Raw genomic sequence first — 15,602 nt, 5'->3', positions numbered from 1 at the left:
TAAAGTAGAAACATTAAAAAAGTAGGAAGAACTTGTTAAACTTATAGCTCAGAACAACATCTTAAAAAGATTACAACTGTGTCTTAAATGGAAAACTAATGAAACAAACTCCCTTGCTGACTGCTTAAATAGCTGTATGTTGTAAAATACTCATATGACTTTTATTCTGTGAGATCCATAACTCATGCTAATATTTTAAGTAGTCCTGCAAAATAAAATTCCTGTGAATTTTAATCTGTTTACAGAATAATTAAATGTTCACTGTGATAAGTTTCTATCACTTAGTTTTGAGTCAGCTAATGACTTTAAATACATATTATGCTTTTTTCTTAAAATTCCCAAGATACATTCCCTTTTTCTAGCCAGTAATATTTTTGATTAATATTGACCTTTTTCCATTATATAAGATAGTACGACCGGAGACAAAGATTTTTAACTATCTTTTTATCACATTTACTTCTTATTTTTCATGTTATCACCTATATTAATATTATTTTCTTGGAAAAATACTGGAACAAATGTTAGTAACTCAAATCGTAAATCAAACTATGATTTCAAAATTCTAGACCTCTGCCTCTGATGCATGTGGGGAAGTTGGCAGTTACTTGCAGAGAACATGTTTGTACAGTACAGAATCAATTAACTATTGCTAAGTTACATAACTGAAATTCTGTTGAAAAAGGGCATTAAACCCCCCAAAAACAAACAAATCTATATAGCTCTCATTTTTGAAAGGGAGAAAGCTGCAAGGGGACTACGGTAATCACGTAGTAAATTGCTTGTAATTTCTTTTTTAAAATGATTTAAACTGCTTCAATTTTATGTGATTTCAGTCAGTTACAGAATAAAAGTTGATAGGCAGATGAATAAGATGAAATCTTGAAAACCAATCACCATTATATCTTGGCCCTGAAGAGCACAGAAATATGCCATCTTGAGTGGATTATAACAAAATGTTTAAGTTGAAAGTGGACAGCCCACACAATGTCTAACAATAGATCCATACTCCACTAGAATATGACCAAATGTCAAATGATTTTGCTTCTATCTTCTCATTCTTTCTGTTTTACTACTAACTTGTAAAAGATTGGGGTTTTTTGCATTTCAGAGTCTCTTGATTTATTTCAAAGAACTTTTGATATATTTCTAAGGTCCAGTGCTGGTTTTTATTGAAAACAGAAAATGTATTGAATAGTATTTGTGCAATGTCTTGTCCGTAGACACTTTCGCTGCATGTCTTGTTTTTGCCATAACAAAGGGAGGGTTAGAAAGAAATGTATTATTCCTTTTTTGATAGCTTTTAACATTTATATAAGTCATGTATAAGATTAAAACATATTCTATATCCATTGTACTTCTCAGATTCAGATTGTACACACAAGAATAAATGGGTAACATTTTGCATTTGGAAGAAGTAAGTTTCATTAGAAATATATTTATTCTATATTTTGTAAAAACATTAAGTGTGGTGTATCATTGAAACTTGATAAATAGCTCCAGTATGATTTTATAAATGATATTTGTCAAAAAAACTTCGTTTCTTAAGTGTCTACGGACAAGACATGTGTCTACGGACAAGACATTTTGCAATTCAACAACTATTTATATCTATATAACCCAGCTTAATTCCGTCTAATGTTTATCAACTTAGACACTATCCTAGCAGCTGTCATACCAACAGTGATTAAACTCTAATATTGCATCCTTCACAAAGAAAATAGGTGTCTACGGACAGGACAAAAAAATTGGCGCATTTATCATTGTCTGTTCAGAGTCAAATTTGAGGAGATAAGAAACTTCCACCTGAAAGAATGCTATTATTTTCAGAAGAAGGTAGACTGAAGTTCACACAGAGACAAATAAGACAGTAAAAAAGAATTATTTTATAATGAAATCACATTATCTGATATGATGAAGAGCAAAAAGGCAAAATATATAACAAAACGGTCATGTCAGTCTTCAGTACATAACTTCTGTTGTGGGTAACATAGACAGTTGAAATAACTTGCAGCTGAAAGAAGACGAATTTTCCTGTAAACCAAACAGCACAAAAAGGTCTTGCTGGTTCAGGTTTTAATTAAAATGAAAAGACAAAAAGCACATTTTTTAAGGTGATAAAATATAACGCTGAATTTTGGCCTTTTTTCTGTTATTGGACAGCATGGCGTTCGTTTTATATGTACATCAGCTACCTGATAGTAGTTTTACCTGCAACTGGGTAGTGATATGTAACTCCTGAAGTGCTGAAGACAGAATATATAAACATGCACTTTTAAATTTGGGTGTATAACATAGAGCACCTAAAAAGTATGCATTTGATTGTGACAGGCGTATTCCTGAATCCGTTCCAAAATTACTTGTTGGAAACAAATGTGATCTTGCCAATGAAAGATGAGTGACAACTGAGGAAGCAAAATCAATGGCAGGTAAGGCAAAAACTATTTCAGGAAATAATTCGCAAGAGTATATCTACGCGCTGGTGAAAATACAAACAAAATGTCCAAAATTCTCTGATATATTCAACATTACGAAAATATCATCTTAATATCATGCATTGATTTGATTAGAAAATGGACAATAACCACACAGTATCTATACAAACACGAAATTATCATGTAGGGTATATACTCATAAATAGTTTTGGGTGCAATACTAAATAGTCTTTTCGTACACTCAGTCAGAGCTGTTATATTTTGTTCTTAGCAGATCGTTCAGCACGCATATGTATTCTGTGGTCATGGTGGTAGTAGTACTATTTAGTTTTCCAATTTGAATATTTCGGTCTCTATGGTTCTTATACTCCCACTGTCATTACTTTTGGGTATCGTTTAATTGATCTTAGGCTTTTTGGTATTTTGTCTTTTGGCAGTTTATGCAATATGCTGGCTCAAAAACATCAGGGGATGTATTCATAAAGCATCTTAAGTATAAGTGTACGAAATTGATTATTTACTTAAGTATTACTTAAGTAAGAAATTTATTTTACTTAAGCATATTTGTTATTCATAAAACAACTTAATAAGTAATTCTTGGCATTTATTGTGGACGAATAGCTCAGTGGTTTGCACACTGGCCTTCCAATCCTTGGCTGTTTCATGAATAGGACTTAAGTTTTTTTACTTAGACTTAAGCTGAAATCGCCACAAACTTAAGTAAAATTTTCAACATAAGTCAAAACTTATACTTAAGATGCTTTATGAATACGGCCCTGATCCATATCTTTAAATTCTAGTTTATTTAGTTCGAGCCGATTTTTTTATGTAAGGACCTTATCCCGCATGTCATTGCGCTCTAGTGTATCACTGAGGATTATTTGTTCGTCACTGCATGAACACATCTGAAGATGCCTCAGATTATATGCTTAGTTCTTGTAACATATGCAGATGTTAAATTCTTCTTAACCCGGGGTGGGATAGAGTAAGCTGAACCATGTTTTCAAAAACTGGCCATGATCAGGCTCATCAAAGTGAGACTGCATCATTGTCATTTTCGTCCTGTCAGGTGACATATGAATGTTCAACTTTGAATGCTTAAAATGATAGAAAATTAATGACTATAAAACTATGGAATACTATGACATATTTCTTAAGCAGAGAAATTAACTGCAAGATACTTGTGAATACAGCTATTCATATACTGTTTGGTTTTATATTAGGTCAGGCAAAGATTTTCTACATTTAATGATATAATAAGAAGATTTTGGTTCTATATTTCAGTGATAAAAACATGTCTTATATAGAAACCTCGGCAAAAACAAACACTAATGTGGAAGATGCATTTGAAACACTTTATAATGGTAAGTCTCGAATTAAAACAACAGGACGTATTTTGTAGTTTTGCCTATTACATTAAATTCTGCAAATCATTTAGTCTTATGGAAGGACGCGTGCTAAGTTCAACTAATTAGAAATTTATACATGCATCTCAAACACATATTTGTTTACCTGTTTTAAAAGAAAGTGAATGCATATCAGTGTGATATCGTAATGGGTAAGACTCACGGGACGCAAGTGGTCGTTTCCCGTCAGAGAAACGATTTTTGTTATTGAACGGGTTAGTGAGACGCCGGCAAATTAAAAAATGGATTCCGATTGTGTACTATTTTCTTGCCTGTCATTTACTTGCCTGTCATTTTCTTGCCTGTCATTTACTTGCCTGTCATTTTCTTGCCTGTCATTTACTTGCCTGTCATTTTCTTGTTTGTCATTTACTTGCCTGTCATTTATAAAAGTTTCTTCTAAGTTAAACATGACCAGATATTTTGGAATGGGTGACTCTAAAAAATTACGAATGTATTTATATGCTTTCATCTCAAACTTATCCTGACCTGGTTTAGTTTGATTTTCAGATATGCTCAAGAATGTATCTAATCAGGCAGCGCCACCGGTAAGTTGTTTCAACATTTATTCGAGGGTCGAGGTTTGAAACATTTTCTGAAACTCTACAATTTATCTTTATGCTGCACAGCACATATCCTGTTTAAGCTTGTAATATGAGGATCACAATTTACAATTTCTTATTTCGTATACTGATCAGTTCCGCTATGTGCTGCCATACACTTAGTATTCAACTGAAGATACATTTATTTGTTTCTAAATACCTTTTGACAGGAAAATATATCCAGACTGGACGAAGAAGGCGTGCCTGGCGAGACAGAGGGTATGTCCAGTGAGAAAGGGGACGTGGCTGTCGAGGCAGAATCTGTTGCTTCTGTGAATTCAGAGAATACCCCGCCATGGGTAAATGAAATACTCGAAGGGCTAAATAAGTTCGGTACTCGACTCGAAGTAGTAGACAAACTCGAAAGTACTGTCGCAACAATGTCAAAGCGACTCGATGAATTAGAAATAAAAGTTCAAAATATGACGAAAGAAAAGTAGACTTTAAAAACTATGTAGAACATAGTTCGAAACGACGCAGTTATGTTTCTTAATTAGAATACTTGTTTTACAGATTCTAAAAGACTATGTTTTGTCTTAAGAAATTTTGCTAAGTTTTAATAACAGCTGTTTCAGAAACTGCTGATACACCTTTTGTATGATCATATATTGTAATGATCAGGTGCAGTGATTATTTCAATGAAAGTATAAACCTTGAGTGAATAAGCTGAAGTGATTGTTTAAACGAAAGTATAAACCTAGATGAAATAAGTTGCAGCGATTGTTTCAGTGAAAGTATAAACCTAGATTAAATAAAGTGCAGTGATTGTTTTAATGAAAGTATAAACCTAGATTAAATAAAGTGCAGTGATTGTTTCAATGAAAGTATCAACCTATATTGAATAATGTGAAGTGATTGTTTCAGTGAAAGTATAAACCTAGCTTAACAGAGGTTGTTTCAGTGAAAGTATAAACCTAGACTGGATCAGGAAATCTTATGATCTCAATGAAAGCATCAACCTAGATTGGATCAGCTAAAATGATATTTTCAATGAAAGCATCAACCTAGATTGGTACAATTATGATTTCAAAAATAGCATTTAGATGAAGATAGATTGAATCAGGTGCGGGGATAGTTTCAATGAGCGGATGTCCCTATATTGCTCAGTTTAAGGGACAGTTACAACGAAAGCATTAATCTTCTTACGGTTTTGATGACAGCATGCACATTACATTGTTTGGTAGAAAATAAAAAATGATAACTGTCATACAGTTTATATTTTGTCTTATAAAATCAAGCGCCTAGTCCAAAACAAATAACTGAATTCGCGACATCTGCGGCTGAGTGGTTTAGGGTTGTTGACATTGACGCGCTTGCCTGTTATAAAAATGAGTTCGATACTTCGCTTGGAAGTATAATTTTTTTCAGATGAGGAATCCATCCAGCTGGCTAAGGAAACATAAGTGGTCCCTAACAATGTCTCGGATCGATATTTGATTGATTTTCGTGACATGAATCTTGGGATTTCTCCATTATCAAAAAGCTGAAAAGTCGCCATATAATCTACAGTTGTGTTGGTATAATATTAAACCCTCTATTTGATAAACGATATTGTGTCTGAAATCATTAGTCTTCTACCTCTAATTCATGTGGGGGAAGTTGGCAGTTACTTGCGGAGAACAGGTTTGTACTGGTACAGAATCCAGAAACACTGGTTAGGCTAACTGCCCGCCGTTATATGACTGAAATACTGTTGGAAAACGGCGTTAAACCCAAAACAAACAAACAAATATTTAAGCCAACCAAAAAAAACCAGGTAATAAATGAATGTAAACAATAGACAGACATCAGAAACCAAGTACCTGCGAGTACGTGTACCTGCTCCTCCTAATGAGAAAGAATAGCCAAATGAATAAAAAACAAACACTGCTAATAAATATCTTTACTTTTATCATGTCAAGGAATTTATATCCATTATAAATTGAAATACATGTAAATGAATAAGTTGAAATTATTCTGACTGTACTTGATGCATATTTGTCAAAAATTTTGCAGGAACAGAAATATCAGTAAATTCCATTTCTTTCTCAAATCATAATTATTGTGAGGAGCGTACGCTATCATTTTTCTATTATTTTGACTTTTAAAGGTTAGTAGGTAAAACAAGACATTATCTACAAGGCGGTAATGATGCAGCACAGACTTGCGTCGCACAACATCATAACTCACTTGAACGTTTGTTTCTTTCCGGTGATAAAATTATTTTTATACCTCACATGAAGGCCCTATGCAAATGTCCCCATTAGTTTAACTTGAATAATATATCATATTTCTCAGTAATGAATGCCTCTTGCGTAAAATTGTTATTTTGGTTTTCTGCTCATGTGATATAACCAGTTAATTAATATCACATGCGCAACTTTACAACGTTACTTTGGTTTTCTGCGCATGTGATATTATTTTCATATTCTCTTGTAAGGTTCTATGATAGATTAAGTTAAAGATTGCAACGATGAAAGTTAGCGAGGTGCTAGTGTTCATACATGCGTAAACCATGTTTTGTTTTATCAATATATGCTCTCTGTGTGAACGATTTCGGAAATTTTATCAGACTTTGAATATAAACCATGATCATCGGACAGGAAAATTACCTTACTATGAAAATTGGTACCCAAACTTACACGGCTTGTTTAGAAATTAGCAAATTGGGACTGTTTTTCATGTAGCTGCTGCCAGTTTAGGCATTGATGCAACGGCAACGTTCAAATACGTCATAAATACAAAAGAAAGGCTAACAAGGGGTTTATCGGTATGTGAACCTATCAAATTGCTTGAAAGAGTCTTAAAGCAAAATCCGCAACCAATTTGGAGTGTACCCTAGACAGAGCTTCTATTTTCTTTATTTTGTTAGCTGTTATCTACTTTTTAATGATTATTTCAATAAATCATTTCTCTCATTCATAATAGTGATTTTCGAATAAATATTTTTACCTTTAACATTACATTTTGGTATAATAAAATAATTATTGCATTCCTGAGAGGGTATATGAAAACATCACTGCTTGAAATATGAATATAGACTTAGTTTGATGTATCGATCGATATTCATATATCTTGGAGGTGAACAATTTTTCATATTACCCTCTCAGAAATGCAACATTTGAAAAAAGGTGACCGTCTATTTTGGATTCTTTTCTACACGTCAAAGGAAATCCATAAATAATGAAGGTCTGATTCATATTGTTTTGAAAAGTGTTTAGAATTGAAAGTACATAACCTAAGATAAAAATAAAATCAGTTTGCAGCAGTGTCGAATGAATAGAAGGGCTCTAGCATTACTCTTTTATTGTGTTTCGATACTTGTCACCCTGTCAATGAACGCAGTGATGTTTTAATGAAAGTATAAACCTAGATTGGATCAGGAAATCTTATGATTTCAATAAAAGCATCAATCTAGATAGAATCAGTCAATGAACACATTAAATTTGGATGTTTTGCGAACCCGGACGTGTGCCTAATATCACCTGTTTGCCTGATGTCCTTATACGGACACTAATATTGGCCTCATGCTGTTCATATACGTTTAATTTAATATATTAATGGAAATATGTTACTGTATTTAGTACATAGCAATAACACTCTAAGCGTTTAGGAATTGAATTACGAAAACTGAATTTATTGATAACAATGACAGGAATAGAAACATATTTTTTGTTGATTGATGAAGGTGTTTCCCATGTGCAAAATTAAATAAATATAGGGTGTAGTTTACTTTTATCTTGTTGACTTGTGTTCTGGAGTTCCAAAACTTTTGACTTATTTAACTTACCATATTTTAAAATCAATTCTCTTTTCTTTTTGGAAGATTATGCAAATCAGACGACTCTAGTCCGACTTTCATATAATACAATAAAGGACTGATAGCGAATGAAAGGAAAGATCTTTTTGACGCGTTTCAATCTGTCTCTTTGAAGATAATGTCGATTTTTTACCAACTTTTACCTCGCTTAGTTTTCACAATTATGTTATTGGACCAGTACGTCCTCAATCTTAAAGCTGATATATGACATCTTTAATTATATTTTATGCCCTCAAATTTGTTGATAATGTAGAGTTGTTTCTCGATCATTCATACACGGTTTGCCATTTTGCCGTGATGTAGTTTTATCATCAATGCCGGATCCGGGCACTGACCTAGGGTATCTTGATGTTGTCTTCGGTTATCCGGGTATTGTTCTCGGATATCAAGTATTGTCCTCGGTTATCAGCAGAGTGATAATGGTACTGATTTAGACAGTTTAACAACATTCACTGCGGAGAGCACGCATCAGAGTTATAGTTCCACCCATACAAAATGGCATTTAGGATTCTCTCCGGTATTCGATCAAACTGAGTGAAATATATTTCCAGATATTTAGATCTAACGCGGATACAAACATATTATACGTTTAAAAATGCATGGTGATTATCGACTGATTTTACTCTGTATTTGTACGCGGTATAGTGTATACTCTAGATAGTTCTGTGACAGTTTGCACAAATAAACATTTACCCACCAGTATAGTAAAATTGTTTGCAACAGTCCTTTAATAGTACGTGTATGTAATGTTTTTGCCTTTACTTTAGGAAGGCAGAAGTTGTATATACAGGTACAGGTAAACAAGTGTCCTACAAAATCATTATTCTATTTATAGATTTATACTATGTTTACAGGGTTTAATAGATCTGCATGAATCGGGTATATTGATTATTGGTCAAACTATTTGCAAACATCGATGTCAATGTTCAAATGTATATAAATCTGCCATGACTATTACATGTAATATGTCGAGGCTTTCAACCGGTTTATGAATAAAGAATAAAAGTTTGACAAAGAACGAATTTAAGTGGCATTTAAAATATTGATTTAAACGTTGTAAAAGGAATTGTATTAAGCAGACATGGCGGACATTGAAGGGTATGATTATCTGTTTAAAGGTAGGAGTCATTCATTATCACTAAAAATCTACAAATGAAAGTATGTTAAACAACTGTTTGCGTTTTGTATACGTTGTACATTAATTAACACATGCTTGAATTTAGATTATCTTAATATCTTTATAGATAGTTAAGTCTCATTCTTGTTGAGTAAGTATAGCATCAGAAAATGAAGATAATTAAGCCGCGCCATGAGAAAACCAACATAGTGCCTGCGCAGTCTGGTCAGGATCCATGCTGTTCGCTTTCAAAGCCTATTGTACTAAGAGAAACCGTTAGCGAACAGCTACAGTTGAAACTCAAACTCTCGAATTCAAAGGGATGGAGCGTTTTAATTTGAGATCACCGAAATTCGACATTATGCACGATTTTTCGAGACGATACTCGAAAATATCTAGGATATAATAATAGATTTAAGATAGGCGAGTTCGAGATATGAAGTTTCAGCGTACTTGCATCAAACTCCATTCCCGGTCTTGTTCGAAATATCATAATTATGTTGTATACTTGTGCATGACATGTTTAACAAAGAGTTAAATCGTAATGAGATTAATTCGAAAAACACAGTCTGTCTAAAAATAATTTGATATTATGACTCGATTCCGCTTGACATGTCACCGTGATAATCTTTTAAAGACTAGACAAATTGAGATCGTAGTAAACGGGGCGGGGGATGCAATTATAGCCAAATAGCGAGCAAAATCAAAGTATTCTGACATTAACTTATTATTACAGTTTTAATTATTGGCGAAGAAGATTCAGGGAAAACAGCATTGTTAACTAGATATGTCGAAGGCGCCTTTACTGCCGCATACGTGTCGACCATAGGGGTTGACTTTAAAATTAAGTAAGTATTTTTTTCTAATGTATATGTTAAATGTACGGGCAGAAGAACATGAAAAGATCGGGCTGTTTTACAATATGGATGTTTTATGTAAAGCATATTTATATGACGAAAAAAAGATATTCCTAAATCATTATGGCGAATTTATTAAAGAAACAGTGATTTGTCCTTGACTAAAATGATTTGTGTTAAATACAAATGATTGTATAACACGGACACAGCCCGAACGAGCAGATCTAGAAATACCTGAACGACGAACAGTGATTTTATTCACGGAAAGTAATTGCTAACACGAAATCAAGGATTACGTATACAATGTTCATCACTGACGTTTGCCTGTCTTGATTCATATTCGAATCCTGGGCTCTGGCATATTTGAAACTAAATTAGAAATACTATCAAGTAAATGATATCTAATTAACCCTTAGCCTGCTAAATTTCTAAAATGGATTGGTCCATCATTCAGTTTGGGCAATACCATTTATTTTTCAAGGGTGTGCAGGCTGATCTTGGTCTGCACTGGTCGCAAAGGCAGAATCACTTGCCGCCAACAGGCTAGAGGTTAATATATTATTACATCGTATACACATTTGTTTATTTCAGGAGTGTAAAACAAGACGGAAAGAATATAAAAGCACAGATATGGGACACGGCAGGCCAAGAAAGATTCAGAAATATAACTTCAAGGTAGTCCCTATTGTCTTGATACATAGAGAACAAACACTTCCAAATGAAAATATGGTGATATATGAATAATCTCCATACTATGTTTTCATAACTTAACCTTAAGCCTGCTAAATTTCTAAAATGGATAGGTCCATCATTCAATTTAGGCAATACCATTTATTATTTCAAGGGGTTTTCACTGAAAATTTACTAACTGAATAGCGAACAGTGCAGACCATGATCAGCCTGCACAGAAGGCTAAAAGTTAATCAAGTTACATTTTATACTTAGGCCAGCATATGTCGTGTAATTCTATGTGTGAATAAAATCCGTCAAAAAAGATACTCTTGATGTTAAAAAAGCAACAGACGCGTGCGATACTTGACAAATTATTTACAATTTTCTACTTTTCTTTATTTTCTGGCATGACAGTTCGAAACAGATACATTTATGTTATGAAATTGAAAATACCATTCTTTTTAAAAAAAAACGGCCTTGAAATGTTTTAGATGGTGAGATTTCGAGACTAATAAGAAACCCTTTAGCCAGTGAAAGGCATTTCTTGAAACTTAACCACACGTTTCTTAACCCTTAGCCTGCTGGCTGCAAGTGGTTTTGTCTTTGCGACCAGTGCAGACCAAATCAGACTGCACGAATGTGCAGGCTGATCATGGTCTGCACTGTTCGTTTTTCAGTCTGTAAATTTTCAGTAAACACCCCTTCATATAACAAATGGTGCTGCCCAAATTGAACGATGGCCCAGTCCATTTAAATTAGAAAACTAGCAGGGTAAGGGTAAAAGATTCAGATATTCTCAAAGATTAAAAAAGTGCGTTAAATATAGTTAGGTGTTTATAATTATATTCTTTCTTTTTTGTTTTGCCATTGCATCAGTATGTTAATTACATTAAGTGGATCTTTTGCAGCTATTACCGAGGTTGCCATGGCGCAATAATTGTTTTTGATGTCACCAACCGCGCATCATTTAAAGGTGTTGATAACTGGATAACAGACTTAGAGGTATTTGAAATATTGATTGAGATGATCTTTTCGCGAACTTTATACTTTCATTTTACTTTAATAGAATTCCTCTTTAGTCAGTACTTGGGAGTGCGTAAAAAATCAATTGTTTGTAGTTTATATGCTAAGGAATTATATCACAAAGGCACATAATTAAAAAAATTCTTACATTTTATATTTTTGTGGCCCAATAAAAAAAGTTCAGAAATACTGTATTTGACGTTAGTCAAGGGAATTTTTCTGAAACACATGGTTGCATTACTGCATCGTTATTGTATTCGACTGCAATATGACATACGATATGAACCTAAAAGTATCTGTAAGCAATCATATTAATTCTAAATTGTTTCCAGTAGTTCGACACAATAGACTAAGTAGGTGGTATGAAAGAAAAGATAATCTGAATGTTTCTGTTATGTTATAGATCTAGTTGAAAATAAACATGTTGTGTCTTTAATATCAATAACGTGTAATTAGTTTGAATTGGTTTTTATTTTGTAGCACTATGGTTCTGGATCCGTGCCCAAAGTGCTAATTGGCAATAAATGTGACCTGAGTGAACAGAGGTGTGTGACATACGAAGAGGCAAAGTCGCTTGCAGGTAAGACAATGGTGCAAGTTTCGATTAAGATATTATGAGTGATGCCGGTGGTCTAGTAGTCACACGCTTGACTGTCAACCCAGAGGTCCGTGGTTCGAATCCCGGTCCAGGCACTGGAAATTTCTGAAATGCTCTAGAGTGTCTCCCACCTAACTAAGAAGCCTGTACTGGTTCTTTCCAGGAAAGACAGGTTTGCGTGTATCGGTGCTATACACGCGGGTATGCTGGAGAACCAGACTGTCCATTCACAAAGAGCTATGCTAAGTTAGCTGGACAGGTCTGTATCTAAAAAGGATTTCTCTCTGTCTGTTCTGGAGGCTTTATCTCACTCTGTCCCTCTGATCAGATCGCTCTGTGTCTGCACTCAGTCTAGTAGAGGACGAATTTCGCGCATGTGTGGCCGCGTTTGCTATACGTGTTTATCATGAAAAGGGCGCTAATAATAATAAGAAAATACCTTGAGGTTCTATGATATATATACAGTTTACTTTAGAAAATCATTACCTGGAGGGGAAAGACAAAAAACATCCTGGTAGCACATCACCTTATCCTTTGCCTTGGCAAAGACAAGCTACATCAATGTTTGAAATTGACGTTATAAACTACAAACACGGTTTTATATTTCACAAAATCTTTAAACAAATTCGCAATTGTAGGCAAGAAAATGACCTAACATGTCGGCATGTGTCAGACCCCTCGGGCCAGAATATGAAACCTTACTGGCGTGCGGAAATTCCAGTCCAACTCAATCAGGCCTGCAAGATACTTAAAATTACAAATCTTACATAGTCTAAATATTCATTATGCGACAACGAATTTCTAAGTTTGTTTTAGTTCTATGTACTTATCATAGAATGTTCAATTTATCGTTTGTTTTATTTTAGTTATAAATAACATGGAATACATAGAAACCTCTGCCAACACAAACATCAACGTCGAAAATGCATTTGGTAAACTTTATGCTGGTAAGTGCCAATACAATATCATGGGAATGGCTTTGGGGGAGTGTCTTTTAACTTTCGATTCACTCATAATTTTACGTAAAATACATGTACATACATTTAGTTTCGCCCCTCGTAAGATAATAAAATAAGGAAAATATAATTCTACTTTCTTTTTTTCTGCTAAACGTAGAATGCATACTTGTGTGAGTCTTTACAAATTTAGAAAATTTTATTTCATTTTGTTGGGTTTAACGTCGCACCGACACAGTTATAGATCATATGGCGACTTTCCAGCTTTGATGTTGGAGGAAGAACCCCGTTGACCCTCCGTGTATAATTTCATCACGAACGCGAACCTGGGTAGAAACCCTAACGCAAGCCAGGGATGGCTTCTCCGCATGAAGAATCCAATGCCCCTAGTGAGGCTCGAACCCACATCGATGAGGGGCAAGTCATTTGAAGTCAGCGACACTAACCACTCGGCCGATTTAGAGGAGCAATAAAGTAACTGCTGTATTAAATAGTGGCTTTGCGACCAGCATGGATACAGACCAGCCTGCGCATCCGCGCAGTCTGGTCAGGATCCATGCTGCTCGCTAATGGTTTCGCTTATTACAATAGTCTTTGAAAGCGAACAGTATGGATCCTGACCAGACTGCGCGGATGCGCAGGGTGGCCTGGATCCATGCTGGTCGCAAAGCCACTATGTTGGTTTTCCCATGGCACGGCTCATATTGATTAAGTTACGCTAAGAATCCTTTTATTTTTCAGAAATAAGCAAGAAAATAACAAAGCAAGCACCACCAATGGTAAATTCCTGTTTATTATTTTTGTTCCAACATACAAATATTATTCAACAAGTTTAGATGCATCCTTTTGACATTCATTGCAAGAAGAAAAATGTCGTTGGCATTTGTATTCAATTTTTGTAGGTATAATAATCTAAAAGCAAGTTTCATGCTGTTATAAATCTGTTGATATTCATGTGTGATCGAACATGTTTTAAAGGCTTGTTGTCTAATCTAATATTTGAAGGTTATATTATAAGCATAGATTTAAAAATATATGCATGAGTTCTGCGGCAGAAATCGTTGCGCGATATGAGGATCGACACATTATTCCGCGCAAGAACGAGTGCATACTTTTCGGTGCAAAACTTATCATTGATTTTATTACATTTGCATCTACAGTTATAAATAGTGTATGAATGATAATTTCAAAATTTGTTTTTATCTTGAGTAATACTGATAAAGCCGTCATAATAAAATGATTTATTACAAAATAGTCATGATAATGACGTCACAAATGACGTCAATTACCCAATGTCAAATTTGAGCGTTAACATGGAAAACATAACGATGTTTTTGGTTCCATTTTAATTTCCATTTTAAGCGTGCTGAAAATGAGCATGTAATAATGATTTTATTAATGATATTGACGTTATGTTAATTTGCTTTTGTTTGTAAGTTTTTGTTGCTACCTTGTTACATTTACAGTGCTTAGTGTTTGAAATTATTTTTGTCCAATGGCATTGCAGTATTTTTCAAATTATCGGGAAATATATTTTTGAAAATCAAAAGTTTAAAATCTACTTCCAATCGGTCATTAACCCGATAAGTCACATACTGTAGGCGGAGCTTAAATTTGTAAACAAAAAATAATTTCAAAACATTAAACAGGTTTACTTGGTATTTATTAATAAGAATTTGTCAAATTAAATTGGTCGCGTGGCTGCGCCGCGTCAGACCGATTTAATTTGATAAATGCTTACTAATAAACACTTACCTATACATAATAAAAATGCTATTTATTTTAAAACCAATCCAGGAAAACGTTATTAGACTGGACACAGAAAGTGTGGCTAATGAGGCAGTGGGCGTGGCTGTCGAGGCAGAATCAGATTCTTCTTATGGTACAGAAAATATCCCGCCATGGGCAAACAAAATTATGGAAGAGCTACAGAAGTTTAGTACTCGACTCGAAGCAGTAGACAAACTTGTAAATACTGTTACATCAATCTTGAAACGACTGGATGAAATAGAAATAAAAATGTCCAAATTTGAATCTAGAAAAGTAGACTTTAAATCTGCACAAGCAAAAAGTACAAAACCACGTTAATGCTGTTAATTATTTGTTTGTATAATAAATAAATCTTGTCACAATGTTGGGA

General features: G+C 34.1%; 2 protein-coding genes across 2 annotated transcripts in view; both read left to right on the top strand.

The window, feature by feature from the left end:
• LOC123543113 (ras-related protein ORAB-1-like) overlaps positions 1-6,297 on the top strand; it is a 30,906-nt gene extending 24,609 nt beyond the window's left edge. Inside the window, exons 7-8 of the mRNA XM_053531994.1 lie at positions 4,349-4,386; positions 4,611-6,297. Of these exons, the coding sequence (XP_053387969.1) occupies positions 4,349-4,386; positions 4,611-4,880 (308 nt within the window). The 3' untranslated portion in view covers positions 4,881-6,297. The remainder of the gene's footprint in view (positions 1-4,348; positions 4,387-4,610) is intronic.
• Positions 6,298-9,125: 2,828 nt separating this feature from the next.
• Positions 9,126-15,602, top strand: LOC123543116 (uncharacterized). The gene is made up of 8 exons (XM_045329181.2): positions 9,126-9,357; positions 10,093-10,204; positions 10,805-10,888; positions 11,794-11,887; positions 12,389-12,488; positions 13,373-13,453; positions 14,204-14,241; positions 15,260-15,602. The coding sequence occupies exons 1-8, from the start codon at positions 9,321-9,323 to the stop codon at positions 15,548-15,550; spliced, it is 837 nt and encodes a 278-aa protein (XP_045185116.2). The 5' UTR covers positions 9,126-9,320; the 3' UTR covers positions 15,551-15,602.

This window comes from Mercenaria mercenaria, chromosome 19 (assembly GCF_021730395.1).
Source record: "Mercenaria mercenaria strain notata chromosome 19, MADL_Memer_1, whole genome shotgun sequence".
NCBI lineage: Eukaryota > Metazoa > Mollusca > Bivalvia > Venerida > Veneridae > Mercenaria > Mercenaria mercenaria.
The sequence above is the reverse complement of the archived record's forward strand: the minus strand, read 5'-3'. Positions and strand labels throughout refer to the sequence as shown.

Coding starts and splice junctions, on each gene's coding strand:
- LOC123543116 (XM_045329181.2), top strand. CDS start 9,321: ATGGCGGACATTGAAGGGTATGATTATCTGTTTAAAG. Junction 9,358..10,092: donor GTATGATTATCTGTTTAAAG/GTAGGAGTCATT, acceptor TTATTATTACAG/TTTTAATTATTGGCGAAGAA. Junction 13,454..14,203: donor ATTTGGTAAACTTTATGCTG/GTAAGTGCCAAT, acceptor TTTATTTTTCAG/AAATAAGCAAGAAAATAACA.